Consider the following 15786-nt stretch of genomic DNA (forward strand, 5'->3'; position numbering starts at 1 on the left):
CGACCACTCCCCGACGCGCGCTTCCCACGGCGACGTCGCACACCGACCGAGCTCTCAAGTCACGAGTTTAGTCACAACACCGCCGAGTAAGATGGCCGCCATCGTCTCCACCGCCGCCACCGCGGTCCGCGTCAACGCCAAGGCTGCCGGCATCAAGACCACCGGCTCGTCTCGCGCGGCGTTCCTCTCCCGCAAGGCTGCGCGCTCCGTCGCCGCCGTCGCCGCGACGCGCAAGGTTGCGACGCGCGCGGTCGTCACCGAGACCACCGCGGAGTCGTCCGCGGATTCCGCCGAGCTCTACAAGGAGTTCGAGCGCCTCCTCGTGGACTACCAGTTCTCCTACAAGGTTGGCGACCGCGTGACCGGCAAGGTGTTCCACTGCGACGCGAAGGGCGCTTGGGTGGACATCGGCGCCAAGGCTGCCGCGCTCTGCCCCGGATCCGAGGCTTCCCTCGCGCAGGCCCGCAACGTGAGTACATCGCACGCGCTCCCCACCCTTTGTTTCCGCGTCGTCGGCGAGGCGCGCGCGCGCGCGGGGACCGCCTCGCGCGCGTTTTCGGCGCGCCCCCGCCACGGGGGATTCACCTCGCGGAAAAGCAATGTGGATAGCGCTTCTTCGCGAAAAGCGAACCATGCGCCCGGAGACTGACCGATACCGCCGCTTCCCCACCCCCCGAACGCAGGCCGCCGCGGTTTTCGACATCGGCGAGGAGTACGAGTTTGAGATCATCCGCGACGACGACGGCGACGGATCCCTCACCCTCTCCGTCCGCAAGATTCAGGTGCGCGTCGCACACGCGATTCCTCAATCTCGTCCCACGTCCTCCAAACCGAACGACCCTAAAACCTGAAGAAAAAACCCATCGTCGTTGCCGACGCATCGCTGACCGTCGCCCCGCCCCCATCCCTAATTAATCCCCATTAAACTCCACAGCTCGAGGCTGCGTGGAACAGGTGCCGCGAGATGCAGGCCAACGACGAGGCTGTCAACTCCGTCGTCCTCTCCGTCAACCGCGGCGGCCTCCTCGTCGAAGTCGAGCACCTCCGAGGTTTCGTCCCCCAGTCGCACATTGCCATGCGCGTGCCCAACCGCGACGAGCTCATCGGCCAGTCCGTGCCCGTCAAGTTCCTCGAGGTTGACGAGGAGAAGAACCGCCTGGTGATGTCCAACCGCCTCGCCACGGACGTCGTCAGCGGCGAGGGCCTCGGCGTCGGCGACGTGTGCAAGGGTGTCGTGCAGGCTGTGAAACCCTACGGCGCGTTCGTCGACGTCGGCGGCGTCTCCGGCCTCTTGCACATCTCCCAGATCTCCCACGACAGGATCGTCGCCGTGGAGAACGTGCTCGCGCCCGGCGACGAGCTCAAGGTGCTCATCCTGAGCAAGGATGCCGAGCGCTCCAGGCTGTCGCTCAGCACCAAGAAGCTCGAGCCCTCCCCCGGTGACATGCTCCGCAACCCCGCGCTCGTGTTTGAGAAGGCTGACGAGATGGGCAGGCTGTTCCGCGAGCGCGTGGCGGCCGCCGAGGCTGCCGCGCAGGCTGAGGAGGGTGCCGTGCAGGGGGAGATGGCCGGTATGGAGGTGAGCAAGAGCGCGGATGAGGAGTCCGGCGAGGAGGCGTAAGAGAAACGTCTCGATCACAAGCGAGATCGAGGCTCGGACAGAAATCGAGGAGGCGCGCTGGTGGGGTTAACCGTGTTGAATAGGCGGCTGGTGTGTGAATTCTTTAGTGGCGTAGTGCCCTTTTAATTGTCGATACTGATTCGTAGATCACGTTAAGCGCGACACCCACGTCATCACGTTAAGCGCGTCTCTCGTCACAAACGGATCGGCTCCCAACCCCGCTTGGGCTTGAGTCCGTTTTGTTTGCGAGCCGGCGCGACAGCCTTCTTCGCCTTGCCCGCCTCCCGGTAAGTACCCTTGACGTCGCCCGAGTTTTTTGCACCCTTGTCCGCACCCTTCCGTCTTCTTCGCGGGAACCGATCGTCGCGCCTCTTCGCCAACGCGTGCGCCTCCCGCGCCCGCGTCACCGCCTCGCCCACGCCCCCGAACGCGAGCGCGACGACGCCGACGACGCTGTACAGGATTCGTTTAACAGCGCTCGTGCGAGTGCAGTGCCACTTGTCCCTCGGGTCCGTGCTCTCGTTGAGGTCCAGCACGGATCTCGTCGGCGAGGGAGCGGCGTCCGAGTGGGCACCCGCGTCGGCACCCGAGTGGGCACCCGCGTCTTTCGCCGCCTTCACCGCCGCCGCCTCGAGGACGCTCTCGCTGATAATCTCCGCCGCGGTTTTCGTCGCGCCGTTCCGCGGCGGCGCGTTTTCCTTATCAAACTCCGCCAAACTCTCGATTGAACCGCGCGACGCGTCCCGTGGGCACTCCCGGTAAGTCTCACGTCGCTCCCGTTCCTCCGCGTGCTTGGCCCTCATCGCCGACCTTCGCACCGGGTCAATCGCCGCATCCAACATATTGTTAATCGTCTCAATCGCGGATGAGCGCTCGGTGAAGAACGAAAACAGCCACGGGTCGCCGACGCCGTCGATGGAGAGGAGAATCGCGCCGAAGGGGTACACCGAAGGGTTCGGGGTGGCGTCCACGACGGCCGCGGCGGGAACGGCAAACTTCGTCGGCGCGATGGATTCGGCCGGGTCGAACAACGCGGTTTTTGTCCGGCGGAAGCAGACGTGCCTCGCGAATACGAACATCTCCCCGCTCTCCAACGGGTTCTCCCCCTTGCAGCACCCGTACACGCCGAGGAGGGGCTCGGAGCTGTCTCGCAGCCGGAACAGGGATCGCGCGCACGCGGCCACCTTCTCCTTGAGCGCGGGCTCCGAGTCCCTTCCGAGTGCCGCTCTTTTGAACGCGTCGACGTAACTCGCGCTCGCGTCGAGGGTCAGGGCATTCGCACTCGCCGAGTTATTGGCATCGGCATTATTGGCATTTGCATTCGTGCTCCCTCGACCGTTCGTGCCGTCCCCGTTCTCGATGCTCTCGTCGTTCCGCGGCGTGCCCGGGAGTGAGTACCCCGTGGGCCCGGAGCTTCGCATGGCGACGCCGGGCGAGCGCCTCGCGGACGCCGACGAAGCGTAAGACCCAGACCCGTTATACCCGTCGGCGAGAGAGAGCCTGCGGTACGTCCCGGGTCTGGACGTGGAAGACCCGGTGCGTCGCGGCGGAGGTCCGCGCACCGCGTCGAGGAACGCGACGTCCACCACGGGGGTGCCGGGGTGCCCACCGGGGTGCCTACCAGTGCCCGTCTGGGCGCCCGTCTGGGTGCCGAGGACGCCGTCCCGCGAATACGTTGACGTCTTGGACGGCGACGACGAGGGGGTGTCGAAGAGAAACGCGCCGGCGGCGTCGACGGCTGACGCGAACCCTTGGGTCTCGACGAGCGCCGCGCGAAGCTCGCCCATCAACGACGCGCTCGATGCGACGCCCTCCATCGATGCTCCTCCTCCTCCACCCGCCGACGACCCCTCAACCGGGAGGTCGGCGGGGCCCTCCTCCGTTTTGGATGCGGCGGCGCACGCGTCCGCGGCCCTGCGCATCAGCCGGACGCACGCGACGTGCGAGTAGCGACCGGCGCGATCCTTCTGCCTCGGAGCCTCGCCGTCGCCGCATTCGTCGCCGCAGAGGAAGCACGTCTTAGTAACGATGCCGCCGTTTTGAGCGGCCGTTTTGAGCGGGGGATGTGAACCGGCGCGGGCGACGCGCGGCGCCGGGGTTGGGGGCTCCGGCGAGAGTTCCATGGGCAGGGTGTCCGCGTCGATGGAGTCGTCGTCGTCGCCGCCGTCGACGAACATCGGGTTCGAACGCAGAGCGCTTCGGTCCATGGCTTTCTGCGCCGGGGATCTCAGCTCGGAACCCGGCGAGTCCGTGTCGTACACGGGGCTCGAGCCGTCGTCGGCGAGGTCGCCGTGGAGCGCGGTCGCCGCGGGCGGAGTCTTCGCGTCGTCGGCGTGGACGGGGGGCTTGGAAGCCTTGTCTTCGGGGGATCCGCTCGGGGAGCCGATCGAGGGGGTGGACGGCGAGAGCGCGTCGACCGGCGGCTTGGAAGTCTCGGGCGGCTTGGCGACCGGCGCGGGCTTACCCTCGGGGGAGATGAAGGGGTTGCGGAACGCGGGCTTGACGGCCGCGTCCGGAGGGGTCTTAACCTTCGACCTCTTCGCCTTGTTGCCCATGGTGGTTCGTTAACGGGAAAAAGCGCGGGGGCGCCGGATCTTTTTCCTATACAGGCGGAGCCGCGAGGCGACTCGTGAGGAGCGGCGGCGCGGTGGGCGACGGCGGGTGCGCTCGGACGATCGGATCGCCGCGCGCGGATGTCGACGACGCGAGACACGCGCGAAGACGCGACGCTCGAGCGTGTTTGACGCGGCGACTCCGTGGAACCCGTCAGTCGTCGTCGCCACGGAGACTCCGAGACCTCAACGGCTACATCGCGGGATTGTCTCGAAGTTGGCACCTCTGGCTGGGCGTCTCACGTCACTAAAGGCTGCGCGACGCTCACCGCCACCATGGCTCCCCCGGACGGGGGATGGCGCAAGGCGAAGAGGAAGGAGCCCGACGCCTCTCAACAGACGGATGCTTCCCCGACCGCGTCGCGTGCCGCTAAACCCAGGGCGAGGACCGCCGCCGCCGGTAAGGTGCTCGACCCTGACGACTACCGCGACGAGGTGCTCAGCGAGATCGACCCGAGATCGCTGGCGCAGGCGCGGGACGCGCTCATCGTTCAGACGGACAGGTGCCATCGTCTGCGGTCGGAGAAGGACGAGGCGCTCGCAGAGGCGACGCGGCTGGAATCCGAGCTCGAGCAGACCCGAGCGCAGTGGAAGCACGCGATGGACGCGCACGCCGAGGCGAGCACAGCTGTGCGCGATTTGCAGCGAGAGGTCAGCCACCTCCGGGAGGAACTCGCGACGGGGCGCGCGCGGCGCGACGCGGACGCCGCGGAGCTCGACAAGGCGCGCGCGCTCATCCTCAACGCCCGCGACGCGCGCGAAGCCGCCGAACGCGACGCCCGCGACGCGCGCGACGAGGCTGCCGCCGCGCGCGACGCCGCGTCCCGAGCCGCGACGGAATTAACCCAGAGCGAGAGCGCGGTGGCCAAGACGAGCCGAGAGTTCGAAGCAGCCGCCGTCGCGGAGCTCGCGGCGCTGAAGGAACGAATCGGTACGCTGACGTGGCAGGCTGCGCAAGCGAACGACCGCGCCGAAACGCTCGAGTCCGACCTCGCCGATGCGCGCGCACAGCTGGCGGAGGCGTCGCGCGATCGCGACGCGATTACTAAGACGCTTCGACTCGAGCGGTCGGCGGCGGCGGATGAAGCCGCCGCGCTCGCCGCCGCGCGTGACCTCGCGTCCACGCGCGTCGACGAACTCGCGGAGTCCGTGGCGTCCGCGCACGAGCTGCGGCGCGCGTTGGCGGACGCGGAATCGCGCGTTCGCGTCGTCGAGGATCGACTCGCCAAGGCGTTGGTCCGGAGTTCTCGGTTCGAGCGAAGGGCGAAGGAAGCGGAGTCTTTCGTTCGTTCTTTGGCGTCGTCGACGGACGCGATGGACGCGGAGTGGCGGCGCGTGCGCGACGCGCTGGCGAGGCGGTGCGAGGTGATCGAGGAGGAGGCTGCGGTGGACGCGGTGCGGGCGGCGGGGGCGGCGGGGGCGGCGGCGGTTGCGGCGAATGGTCGTGAACTTCATGCGGGGGTGGGGAGGGAATCGAACGGGGGTGGTGGCGAGGCGGCGGCGCCGAGCCCGCCGAGGCGCGTCGCGACGCGGGGCGGCGGGCGGAAGGGACGCGCCGGCGCGAGCGGGGCATCGTGACGCGAACGTGGGTGACGCGTTGTATTCGAAGACGACGACGACGCATCGTATGATATTCTCGCGCGTCTGGAGCCTCAAATTTCTCGGATATTTAGCGCCACGTCGCACGTGCGCGTCGTCATTCGTCGTGACGCGCGTGCGTGATGTCGGTCGCTATGATGTCGACGCGCGTGCCGGCGTCGTCCTCCGACGTATCGCCCGCCGCGCGCCTGTCCTCGCGCGCGTCGTCCCGCCTTCCCGGCGCGGCGTGCGCTCGGGTTGGGACGCGTCGGCAGCGCGGGGGCCCCGTGGGCACCCGCGCCATCTTCGGGGGCATCTTCAACGGAGGCGGATCGAAGCGGCGCGAAGCCGCCAAGGCGGCGCTGCTCGAGGCCATCGAGGGCACCCAGCGCGGCGTCGCCGCGTCGGAGGAGGACGTTGCGGCGGTGGAGGCGGCGGCGTCGGCGCTCGAGCGCCTCAACCCCAATCGGCAACCCCTGGCGAGCCCCCTGGTGAACGGAGAGTGGGAGCTGCTGTACACCACGTCCGCGTCAATCCTCGGCGCGAATAAGCCGTGGTTCCTCCGCCCGAGCGGGCCCATCTACCAGGCCATCGACGTCGGGCGCTTGCGAGCGCGCAACCGCGAGACGTTCCCCTTCTTCAACGCCGTCGACGCGGACCTCACGCCGACGTCGAGATCCGCGGTGAATGTCCAATTCGTCAAGTTTTTCATCTTCGGCGTCGCGCCCGTGGACGCGCCGCCGTCGGCGCGCGGCGCGCTGGACGTGACCTACCTCGACGACGACACGCGCGTCAGCCGCGGCGATCGCGGCAACCTCTTCGTGCTGCGAATGCACGACCGCGACGTGGAGCTCCCGAGGCCGGAGGACGATTGATGTTTGACGTCTTCATTAAGAGAAGGTAGTCTATAAAACCCGAGGCGAGAGACTAAACCCGACGCCCTGAACCTCACCGCGCGTCGCCTCCTCCCCTTCATCCTCCCCATCCTCACTCCATGCCCTCGTACAGCAGGCGTGTGCCGTTCTCCTTGTACCCCACCGCGTTCGCCGACACGACCCGACGCCCATCGCCGTCGAAGAAACGCCCCCCGCCGACAATCTGCGGCACCCCGAACATCACCCGGGCCAACGCGTCCGGGAGCGTCAGAAACTCGATCGCGGTTCGCGTCCCGACCGTTTCGCGAATCTTCGGGCACAGGTCCGCCGCCACCACCTCCGGTTCCTCGGCGAGGACGTTGAAGAACCTTCTGGCCACCGGCGACGCGCCCTCGAGGAGCAAGTCGGTGAGCACCATGCCGGGCGACAGCTGATGGACGCCGACGGAGTCCACGCCCGCCTCGAGGAGCTCCTCGCTGAGCGATGCCGTCAGCTGGGATAAACCCCTTTTGGTCGCCTTGTGCGTGCACGTGGACTTGCTGAAAGAGGCGCCCCACTGGCTGAACCCGAAGTTGTACACGTGGTATCGCTGCGGAGAGTTAGATCCGTTAGATTCCCGCGCGCGGCGAGACCCTCCCGCTGAACCCTCGTCCTGGCGCCGCATCAGCCGGACCGCCTTCTGGCAGCACAGGATGGCGCCCGTCAGGTTCGTGTTGCACACCCGCACCACCTCCGCGGGCTCGACGTCGAACAGCGGCTCCCGCGACGACACCATCCCGGCGTTGTTGAGCCAGTGGTGCACGACGCCGATCGTGGACGCGGCGTAGTCGCCGAAGGCGTCGACGTCGCGCGGGTCCGTGACGTCGCATCGCGCGCCCGCGACGCACGCGCCGGGGAACTCCGCGCGCAGCGCCGCCACCGCGGCGTCGACGCGGGTCGCGGATCGGCCGCAGATGCACACCCTGTCGCCGCGCGCGAGAAACTCCCTGGCGAGCGCGTACCCGACTCCTTTCGTGGCGCCGGTGATGACGACGCCGAAGCCCTCGGGTGGGGCGGGCTTCTCGGCGTCACCGGTGCGATACGCCGCGGGGACGCCCGCGCCCGACGACGCCATCGTCGCGACGCGGTCGACGAGGCGCGGCGCTCGACGCCAGCCCGTCGACGCGATCTCCCGACGCGAATGATGGACACGACGAGCGGACGCCGCTCGGCACGATGGAGACGACGCCGGAGACGACGGAGGAGGCGGAGGCGCGCGGGCGCCGAGACGCCGCACGACAGTCGACGCGATCGCGGCGGACATCGGTGAGCCCAGGTACGCGAGGAAGGTAAGTGTGCTGGGGGGATAGGACCGAGGAGAAAATATCTCCGCCACGAAAGTTCCGAGTGCCTTCCAGTCCTCGGTGGAACGAGAGAAGGGTTGGGGGGTTGGGGTGGGGGCAGGTGACGGGGCACTTGCGGCCGCCAGGACTCGGGTTCGCGCCCGGCGTGAGATCCGAACTCCGCGCGGGAACCCTCTCCACGCGCGGGCGGTCGAACCCCGTCGCGTCCAGGCGCGCGGCGGACGCTCCGGCGGGGCGAGCGCATCGAGTAAGTCGCCCGTTGAGAGAAGGAGACTTGGAGAGGTTAACAAGCAAGCAAGCGAGGGTTCGTCGATTTCGCGACGATGGTGCAACGCGAGGATGGCGACCAGCGCGCGGTGATGTCCGGTCTCTTTCGAAAGATCCTCAAGACCGTGTGGGTCCTCATCAACGTCGTCGTGCTCATCGCGCTCGCGCTGAGCGCGTGGGACATGCACCGCAACCGCCGCGCCGCGCATTTCATCGCCTGGTTCGTCGCCGGGGTGTTTGTCCTCCTCGCCGTGCCAATAACCTTCTACGAGGTGGCGCAGCACCTCGAGAACTACCGGATGCCGAGGCTGCAGCGGCACGTCATTCGCATACTCTTCATGGTGCCCATATACGCCGTCGACTGCTGGCTGGCGCTGAGGTTCAAGGACGGCACCATCTACTTCGACACGATCCGCGAGTGCTACGAGGCGTACGTCATCTACAACTTTTACACCTACTGCACGGTGTACCTGCAGGAGTTTTGCAACCCGGGTTTGGAGCAGATCATCGCCAGGAAACCCCCGGCGCGGCACATATGGCCCGTGTCGGCATTCCTGGACTTTCCGAGGATGGGAGAGCCCTTCCTGAGGCTGTGCAGGCACGGGGTGATCAACTACGTCGTGATGCGTCCGCTGACCACCGCGCTGGCCTTCGTCAGCGAGGCCAACGGCGTGTACGGAGACGGCCAGATCTTGAACCCGCTCGTGGCGTACCCGTACCTGGCGCTGCTCAACAACGTGTCCCAAGCGTGGGCGATGTACTGCCTGATCATATTCTACAGGGCGACGCACGAGGAGCTCGCGCCCATCCGCCCGTTTTACAAGTTCTGCACCGTCAAAGCCGTCGTGTTCCTCTCCTTCTGGCAGGGCCAGACGTTGCTGTTCATGGTCAAGATGCAGTGGATCAAGGTGTCGCAGCGGGAGACAAAGACGGACTACGACGCCGCGGAGGTTGCGACCGCCATGCAGGAGTTTCTCATCTGCGTCGAGATGTTCTTCGCCGCCATCGCGCACTCTTACGCGTTTCCACCGTCGGAATACTTCGGAGCGCAGATCCCGAAGGAACGAAGGATGATCGACAACATCGCCGACATGTTCGACCTGCGGGACGTGTACCACGACGTCGTCAACTACGGCGAGAGCAACCAGGAACGTTTGTCGCACCGGTGGATGTCGTTCGTCGGGTTGTTCACGGGTAAGCCACCGCCGCCGCTTCAATCGCCGTCGACCAAAACCAAAGATGGCGAGTTCGCGCGGCTGGTGGACAACACGGGACGGCCGATGAGTGAGGTAGAGATGAGCCGCGTGCCGGGCATCGGGTCCGCGTCCGTCGTCGCCGGGTCGATGTCCGCGGGGGACGGGCGGGGGGTGTACGGGGAGAGGAGCGCCTTGGGGGGCGGATCGAGGTTCGACGGTTCTTCGGGGCGGCGGCGGGAGCGGAGGGCATCCGACGGCGGCGAAGGGGCGAGTCCGCGGGACGGGCGGGCGGGCGGCGGGGGCGTGAGTGTGCGGGGGGAGAGGCTGTTCACGCTCGGCGGGAGCTCGGACGAGGAGGAGGGGGTGGCGATGGCGCCGGTGAGCCGAGAGAGCGCGAGATTTGCCAAGTTTCGTTCGTAGTCTAGCTAAAACTTCGTGTCATACGAGTATAGCCAGCCTCGACGGTGCGACGGGCGCTGACCGACGCTCGACGTCGTTCGGCGCGCGTCTCGCGTCTTTGCCGCGATCGCGAAGACTCACGACGACGCGATGAACGGGATCATCGCGCGCCGCGGGGGTAACCGCGACACAGCTGTCGCGCCACCAAACCTTTCCCTATACCACTCCCTGTAAGCGGTGGCCCTGGGGAAGAGGTTTGCGAAGGTCCAAAACGCAAAGGCGCACGCGGACGCTGTGCCCGTCATCGCCGCGAACCCGCACCACTCGATTAACTCGCCGAGGTAGTGCGGGCAGACGCATCGATCGAAGAGTCCGCCCGCGGGCATCGCGTGTTGTTGTCCGCTTTTCCCGTCTTTTCCCATCTTGTGTCTCCTCCTCCTCCCCCCTTCGCCGCCGCCGTCCTTCTTCCCTGCTCGGAGCGCGCGGAGATGCTCGTCGGCGGTGACGTTGATGACGACGCCGAGGAGCATGAGCGCGAGCCCCGGGACGTTTCGAGCGCCGAACGCCTCGCATCCGCGCCGCGCCAGCTCCGACCCGCACACCGTCCCGTTCACCACGTTGAACGCCACGGCTGAGAGGACGACGGGGAAGGTGGTGGGCGACATGCGTCGGGTGAGCGGGTACCGCACCGCGCGGTTGGCGTAGTGCGCGCACCACAGCGCCGCCGCCACGAGCGCCATCGACGGCGCGCCGTCGTCCGCCGTCCATCCCCCCGCGCCGCACGACGACGACGGGTCATCGGCGCGGTGGTGGACCATCAACGCGCGAATCAGCGCCAACGGCGAGGGCAGCTCCTGCAGGAACCATCCGAGGCGACCGTCGATGGGCGCGCCCCAGCCGTCGCGCGCGAGCTTACCGTAGGGCGCGCTCACGAAGAAGAGGAAAGGGAACGCGGCCAACCCGGCGGCGGCCCACGCGGACGCCGCCGGCGACTGCGTCACGGCGGACATCACGCGGGGCGCGACTCGCGATAATCTGACGCGGACTTTCGGCTCCTCCCCGTCCTGTCGTCAACAACAGAAGACGAGAATCAATCCGTGCGGCGCCATCATCATCACGCGGGGCGCGACGAGGCACCTCCTCATGGCGTCGGCTCCCGTGCGCGCCGACGGGCGCAAGCCCGCGATGATGCGACAGATGAAGACCGAGCGTAACCCGCTGCAGCGCGCCGAAGGTTCCGCGCGTTGGGAGCAAGGCACGCGTCCGCCCCGCCCGGATCCGAACCCCCAACCGCCCCGCTGCGCCCTTTTCGCCACCCACCGCCGCCTCGTCCCTCCCTCCCTCCCTGCCGCGCTGACCGCGCTTGCTGACGCGTCCATCCGCGAACATTCGACGCGTTCGCAGATCGATCGGTCGTCATGGCCGCGGTGTACGGCCCGACGCAGACGCAGGCGCGCAAGGAGGACGTCGACAAGCTCGCCATCGAGGTGTGCTGGCGCCCGCCGTTCGGACTCCAAACCCCCGCCGACGTCGACGCCGAGCGCGCGCTCCGCCGCACGCTGGAGCAGATCGTGCTCACCGCGAAGTACCCGCGCCTCGGCCTGCGCGTCGTCGTCCAGGTCATCTCCGCGGACGGCGCCGTGGAGGCGTGCGCCATGAACGCGACGTGTCACGCGCTCATGGACGCGGGCGTCGAGATGTTCGGCACGCTCGTCGCCGCGACGGTCGCCATTCCAAAAATCATCGACGGCGACACAGCTGGCGACGCGCTCGGACCGTGCGCGGACCCGACCGAGGACGAGGAACGCGACGCCGCCGCGGTGGGGACGTTCGCGTACTGCTTCCGCGGGGGTAAGCCGGGCGAGGTGCCCAAGAACGCGCTGCCGGAGCACGAGTGCGACGTCGTCCATTGCTCCGCTCGCGGGCAAATGTCCGAGGAAGATTTCCTGCGGATGGCGACGCTCGCGAGGGACGCGTGCGTGGAGGTGTACATGTTCATGCGCGCCGCGGTGATCGAGTGGGAGGAGGACGTGGAGCGGGAGCAGGTACGGCTGGAGGAGCGGTGTAAGGCGGTGGCGGCGGCGGTGAAGGAGCACGGCGTGGACGGCGCCGTGGAGATTTTCCGGTTTCCCTACGGGCCGAGAGGAGATCCCGAAAGGACGGGAGCGGGGGGGATCGCGGCGGGGGGTGGCGAGGGTGCCAAGCGGAAAGCCGAGGGCGAACCCGTGCCGATGGAGACGGCGACGTGACGACGCCGACTCGTCGCTCGCTCGATATTAACCACTCGCGCTGTTGTCGCTCAATATTAACTAACCCTTAAATGCCTGGGAAATTCTGTCTCGAAAATCCCGTTTTTCACGCAGCCCGGATCTAACGCCCTCACCCTTAGGGCATGGCATACCCTAGAGCCTCTGCGCGCAAAACCCTAGTGTCTCAGCTTCTCAAAAGCTGCTAGCCCACCCTCTGACAGTCCTCCCCAAAAACACGTGCTGTCATATTTGACTTCTAACGAAACTACCCCAAAACCCAAAACACGTGCAATTTATGACGAAATTAATTCTTAAATTAACAATAAATCGAATAAAAATAAATATTCACATCACTGATTGGACACTATAAAGAAATAACCAAGGATGGTCGATTGAATTTGCTTTTTGCACCTCTCCTAAGATAATGCGTTGAACGTCTGGGCAGAGCGGTTCTATGGCTTGCAAACACGCAATTTTTATTTTATCTGTTTCATCGTCAATTCGTTTCTGACGAATTCGACTACTTTCGTGACTGAGTTTCACCGGAGAAATGGCACGAATTATACCCACAACCTTAGTCTAATTAGACTCTACTTAGACTAAACCACACGGTCGAGAATTTGTACGGATGGTCCATCCGAACTACGAAGGTAAAAGACTAAAAGCCAATACACTAACCCGTATAAGAGGTATGTTTATGTCTAGAACCTTACAGAAAAGGATGTGGTGTTGTAGAACACGGTCTGAGGAACAAAAGAAGACGGTGTAGAACATTCACCTCCACTCTTAACGAACCTTACCAGTCGGTGCGCGCTTCCGCATCGAAATCCGTGCATATCTCTCTACCCCCGCGCACGAACGCACACTCGGCGTCACACACACACACGCGCGCGCGCGAGTGCATACATCCGATACCGGCGTCGCAGATGGTGCCTCCCAACGCCAAGCATCAGGTGCAGATGCCGCCCGTGGTCGCATGCCCCCGTTGCCGAGCAAATATCCAGTTACCGCCGGGCGCGCCGATCGTAGCGTGCCCCGTGTGCCATACGTGCATACAGATGACGTTTGCCCCGCCTCCCCCCGTGATGCAGACGGGTCCGTCGCTTCAGCCCGGGCCGTCTTTCACACACACCCCCGTGACGCCAACTCCAGTGGCGACATGGCAACAACCAGGGCAACACCAACCACCCGCGCCACAGGATGCCTACAGGGTTTCGATCGACCCGCCGGGTGGCGATTCGACCATACGGGAGGTTTCCATCTTCAACGCCCGGCCCCGAAGCCTACTCAACTTCCGCCGCGACCGCACCGTCGTCGTGCATCGATCGAGCGAAGGCTCGACGGGCGAGATGGTCAAGGTCTGCGAGCTGCTGCCTGGAAAGTACCACCACGTGGAGGGCCAAAAGGCCGGAACGAAGTGGGACGCGAGGGACGCGTCGACCGGGAAGGTGCTGCTCGAGTGGAACATCGCGGAGTGGACCCCGATCGGTCCAGCCGCAGACCCGAGACCCGCGCCCGTCGTGCAACGAACCATCGTGGGGAGCTGGAGGTCCCCGCTACGGCTGCTGACGCCTTCCGAGTGGGACACAGACATGGACCACTGGGACGAGCCCGTCGACGACAACGCCGGCCCGGATTTCGACTGCTGCCCGACCACGACGCCCTACCACGAGCGAGTGATGTATTACACGTGCCTGCGACACACGCTGTTCTTCTGCTTCTTCATACGCAGTAGCGACCCTCTCACGAAGAAATTGCGCTTCATGTCGTTGCTCGCGGTTGTGTTCTGGATGTGGGGAACCGCCTTCGAGCTCCACTACCAAACATTTGTTGGCATTTTAATTGTGCAGGCAGTCGTCGGCGGGCTCGTCTCCACGGTCATCAACGCTTCGTTTCGTGTGCCCTGGAAGTGTTGTCGGCCCATCGGTCGTGCGTTTGGCTTCCTCAGCTTCTTCGCTCTTTTCCTCTTTGCCTTGTGGGCCACGATATTACTGGTGACAGAGGGCCGGGATAACGAGGGAGAATACGAGGAAGGCGAGGGAGAATACGAGGAAGTGGGCTTCATGGATATCTTTGAACCCTTCTGCTACGCTTTGCTCATAAAGTGGTTCGTCATGGAGTTCATCGAGATATTCGTCCGAGTCGGAATGTACGGATCGTGCGGCGGTTTCGGGCGATGCTTCGGAGTCGGGCCGAGGATGTTCCGCCTCGGCAACTGCGTCGCGTCCGCCGCCATGTGATATGTCTATCGAGTCCCTCGTGTTGTCCGTGTCGTCTAAATTGTCTGTGTTGTTTTTAATGACGTCTCGACGAGCAAACGGAATCACTTGAACACCGCCTGGTCTCCGAGCTCCTGCCCCGCCAGACCCTCCACGCTCACCTTCTTGAAGAACGCCTCGAGGGTGTCCGTCCCGTAGCTCGGCGTCTTGCTCGCGTCGTACTCCCCGGTCGTTGAATCGAGCACCAGCATGGACTCGGCGGCGTAGTACCGGCCGATCTTGCCAAACTCCGCGGCGTCCCTCATGTTGGCGAAGAATCCCGCGAACGTGTCGAGGATCTTGATGACGCCGTCCATGACCTCGATCGGCACCTTGACGAACTTGGGCTCCATGCCGAGGATGTCGAAGAGCATGGTGCCCTGCTCCAACGCGCTCATCGCCTTCCCAGGGCCACCGATGGGCAGAACTTTATTCTCCAGCGATGCGTCCCGGATGCACTCCGCCATGTATTTCGCGAGGTCCCGCTCGGAAATCGGCTTGCAAGACGCCAGCTGGCCGTCTCCGAACATGACGTAAGGCCCGCCCTTCTGGACCGACTCCACCTGGCCCGCGAGGGACTTGAAGAACGCGGTGGGGCGGACGATGGAGTGGCTGATGTCCGTCGCGGATTGGAGTTCCTCCTCGAATTTCAGCTTGGCCGCCTGGAACGTCAGCAGCGGCTTCTGCACGCAGATGGCGGAGAGGAGGACGAAGTGCTTGGCGCCCTTCTCCCTCGCGACGTCGAGGACGTTCTTGGTGGCCTGGTAGTCGACGTCCCAGCTGTCCTTGATGCCGCCGGTGCGCGACGCGAGGCACGAGACGACGACGTCGTAGTCGGAGTCGAAGGCGCCGGATCGGATGGAGTCGACGGAGCCGACGGACCCAAACTTGACGGACGCGTCGGGGAACATCGACTTGGCGCCCGACGCGTCCGTCTTGCCGCCGATGCCGGACTTCTCGCGGACGAACGCGGTGACGTCGTAGCCCTGCGCGCAGAGCTCGCGAACGACGAACTTTCCGATGTATCCGGTGCCGCCGACGACGAGCACCTTGGTGTCCTTGTTCTCCTTGGGAAGATCGGCGATGGCCGCTCTGGTGGCGAGGGATCGCGTCGGGCGGGTGGTCGCGGCGGCCTTGGAGGCCTTCGCGCCGCGGACGACGGGCGCCGCGCGGAGGGTCACGCGAGATGTGAGGGCGGCTGCCATCCTGGTCGGCGGCGTTCGTTCGGGAGTGCGCCGGCAGCGGCGACCGATGGTGGTGGTTGGATGCCGCGACGGGATAAACCAGAGCGAGATCTCCTATCCGGTGACAGGAAGCCATCTCATTGGTCGAGGAAAGTGATTTTCTTCAGACTGCGCCACCATGCAAAACGAAGCAATTTTACCTCC

General features: G+C 65.5%; 10 protein-coding genes across 10 annotated transcripts; 6 read left to right on the forward strand and 4 right to left on the reverse strand.

The window, feature by feature from the left end:
- Positions 1 to 70: 70 nt before the first annotated feature.
- MICPUN_95520 (predicted protein) lies at positions 71 to 1621 on the forward strand (the record flags this gene model as incomplete). Its single annotated transcript, XM_002505003.1, has 3 exons — positions 71 to 469; positions 684 to 782; positions 935 to 1621. The coding sequence occupies exons 1-3, from the start codon at positions 92 to 94 to the stop codon at positions 1619 to 1621; spliced, it is 1164 nt and encodes a 387-aa protein (XP_002505049.1). The 5' UTR covers positions 71 to 91.
- A 77-nt stretch (positions 1622 to 1698) lies between these two features.
- Positions 1699 to 4176, reverse strand: MICPUN_62762 (predicted protein; the record flags this gene model as incomplete). The annotated part of the gene is made up of 1 exon (XM_002505296.1): positions 1699 to 4176. One exon carries the CDS (start codon positions 4174 to 4176, stop codon positions 1816 to 1818), a length of 2361 nt encoding a protein of 786 aa, XP_002505342.1. The 3' UTR covers positions 1699 to 1815.
- Positions 4177 to 4509: 333 nt separating this feature from the next.
- MICPUN_103242 (predicted protein) lies at positions 4510 to 5811 on the forward strand (the record flags this gene model as incomplete). Its single annotated transcript, XM_002505004.1, has 1 exon — positions 4510 to 5811. The coding sequence occupies one exon, from the start codon at positions 4510 to 4512 to the stop codon at positions 5809 to 5811; it is 1302 nt and encodes a 433-aa protein (XP_002505050.1).
- Positions 5812 to 6110: 299 nt separating this feature from the next.
- On the forward strand, positions 6111 to 6668 carry MICPUN_72116 (predicted protein; the record flags this gene model as incomplete). The annotated part of the gene is made up of 1 exon (XM_002505005.1): positions 6111 to 6668. A coding segment is annotated over one exon (558 nt), but the record flags the coding sequence as incomplete, so codon positions are not given.
- Positions 6669 to 6798: 130 nt separating this feature from the next.
- Positions 6799 to 7800, reverse strand: MICPUN_86762 (predicted protein; the record flags this gene model as incomplete). The annotated part of the gene is made up of 1 exon (XM_002505297.1): positions 6799 to 7800. The coding sequence occupies one exon, from the start codon at positions 7798 to 7800 to the stop codon at positions 6799 to 6801; it is 1002 nt and encodes a 333-aa protein (XP_002505343.1).
- A 588-nt stretch (positions 7801 to 8388) lies between these two features.
- On the forward strand, positions 8389 to 9912 carry MICPUN_104975 (predicted protein; the record flags this gene model as incomplete). The annotated part of the gene is made up of 1 exon (XM_002505006.1): positions 8389 to 9912. One exon carries the CDS (start codon positions 8389 to 8391, stop codon positions 9910 to 9912), a length of 1524 nt encoding a protein of 507 aa, XP_002505052.1.
- Positions 9904 to 10901, reverse strand: MICPUN_62767 (predicted protein; the record flags this gene model as incomplete). The annotated part of the gene is made up of 1 exon (XM_002505298.1): positions 9904 to 10901. The coding sequence occupies one exon, from the start codon at positions 10899 to 10901 to the stop codon at positions 10029 to 10031; it is 873 nt and encodes a 290-aa protein (XP_002505344.1). The 3' UTR covers positions 9904 to 10028.
- A 178-nt stretch (positions 10902 to 11079) lies between these two features.
- On the forward strand, positions 11080 to 11726 carry MICPUN_72388 (predicted protein; the record flags this gene model as incomplete). Its single annotated transcript, XM_002505007.1, has 2 exons — positions 11080 to 11152; positions 11296 to 11726. Coding segments are annotated over 2 exons (504 nt in total), but the record flags the coding sequence as incomplete, so codon positions are not given.
- A 1152-nt stretch (positions 11727 to 12878) lies between these two features.
- On the forward strand, positions 12879 to 14449 carry MICPUN_109210 (predicted protein). The gene has a single exon (XM_002505008.1). The coding sequence runs from the start codon at positions 13490 to 13492 to the stop codon at positions 14378 to 14380; it is 891 nt and encodes a 296-aa protein (XP_002505054.1). The 5' UTR covers positions 12879 to 13489; the 3' UTR covers positions 14381 to 14449.
- A 14-nt stretch (positions 14450 to 14463) lies between these two features.
- DVR (3,8-divinyl protochlorophyllide a 8-vinyl reductase) lies at positions 14464 to 15603 on the reverse strand (the record flags this gene model as incomplete). The annotated part of the gene is made up of 1 exon (XM_002505299.1): positions 14464 to 15603. One exon carries the CDS (start codon positions 15601 to 15603, stop codon positions 14464 to 14466), a length of 1140 nt encoding a protein of 379 aa, XP_002505345.1.
- Between the last annotated feature and the right edge of the window lie 183 nt (positions 15604 to 15786).

Source organism: Micromonas commoda, chromosome 11, assembly GCF_000090985.2.
Source record: "Micromonas commoda chromosome 11, complete sequence".
Classification (NCBI taxonomy): Eukaryota; Viridiplantae; Chlorophyta; class Mamiellophyceae; order Mamiellales; family Mamiellaceae; genus Micromonas; species Micromonas commoda.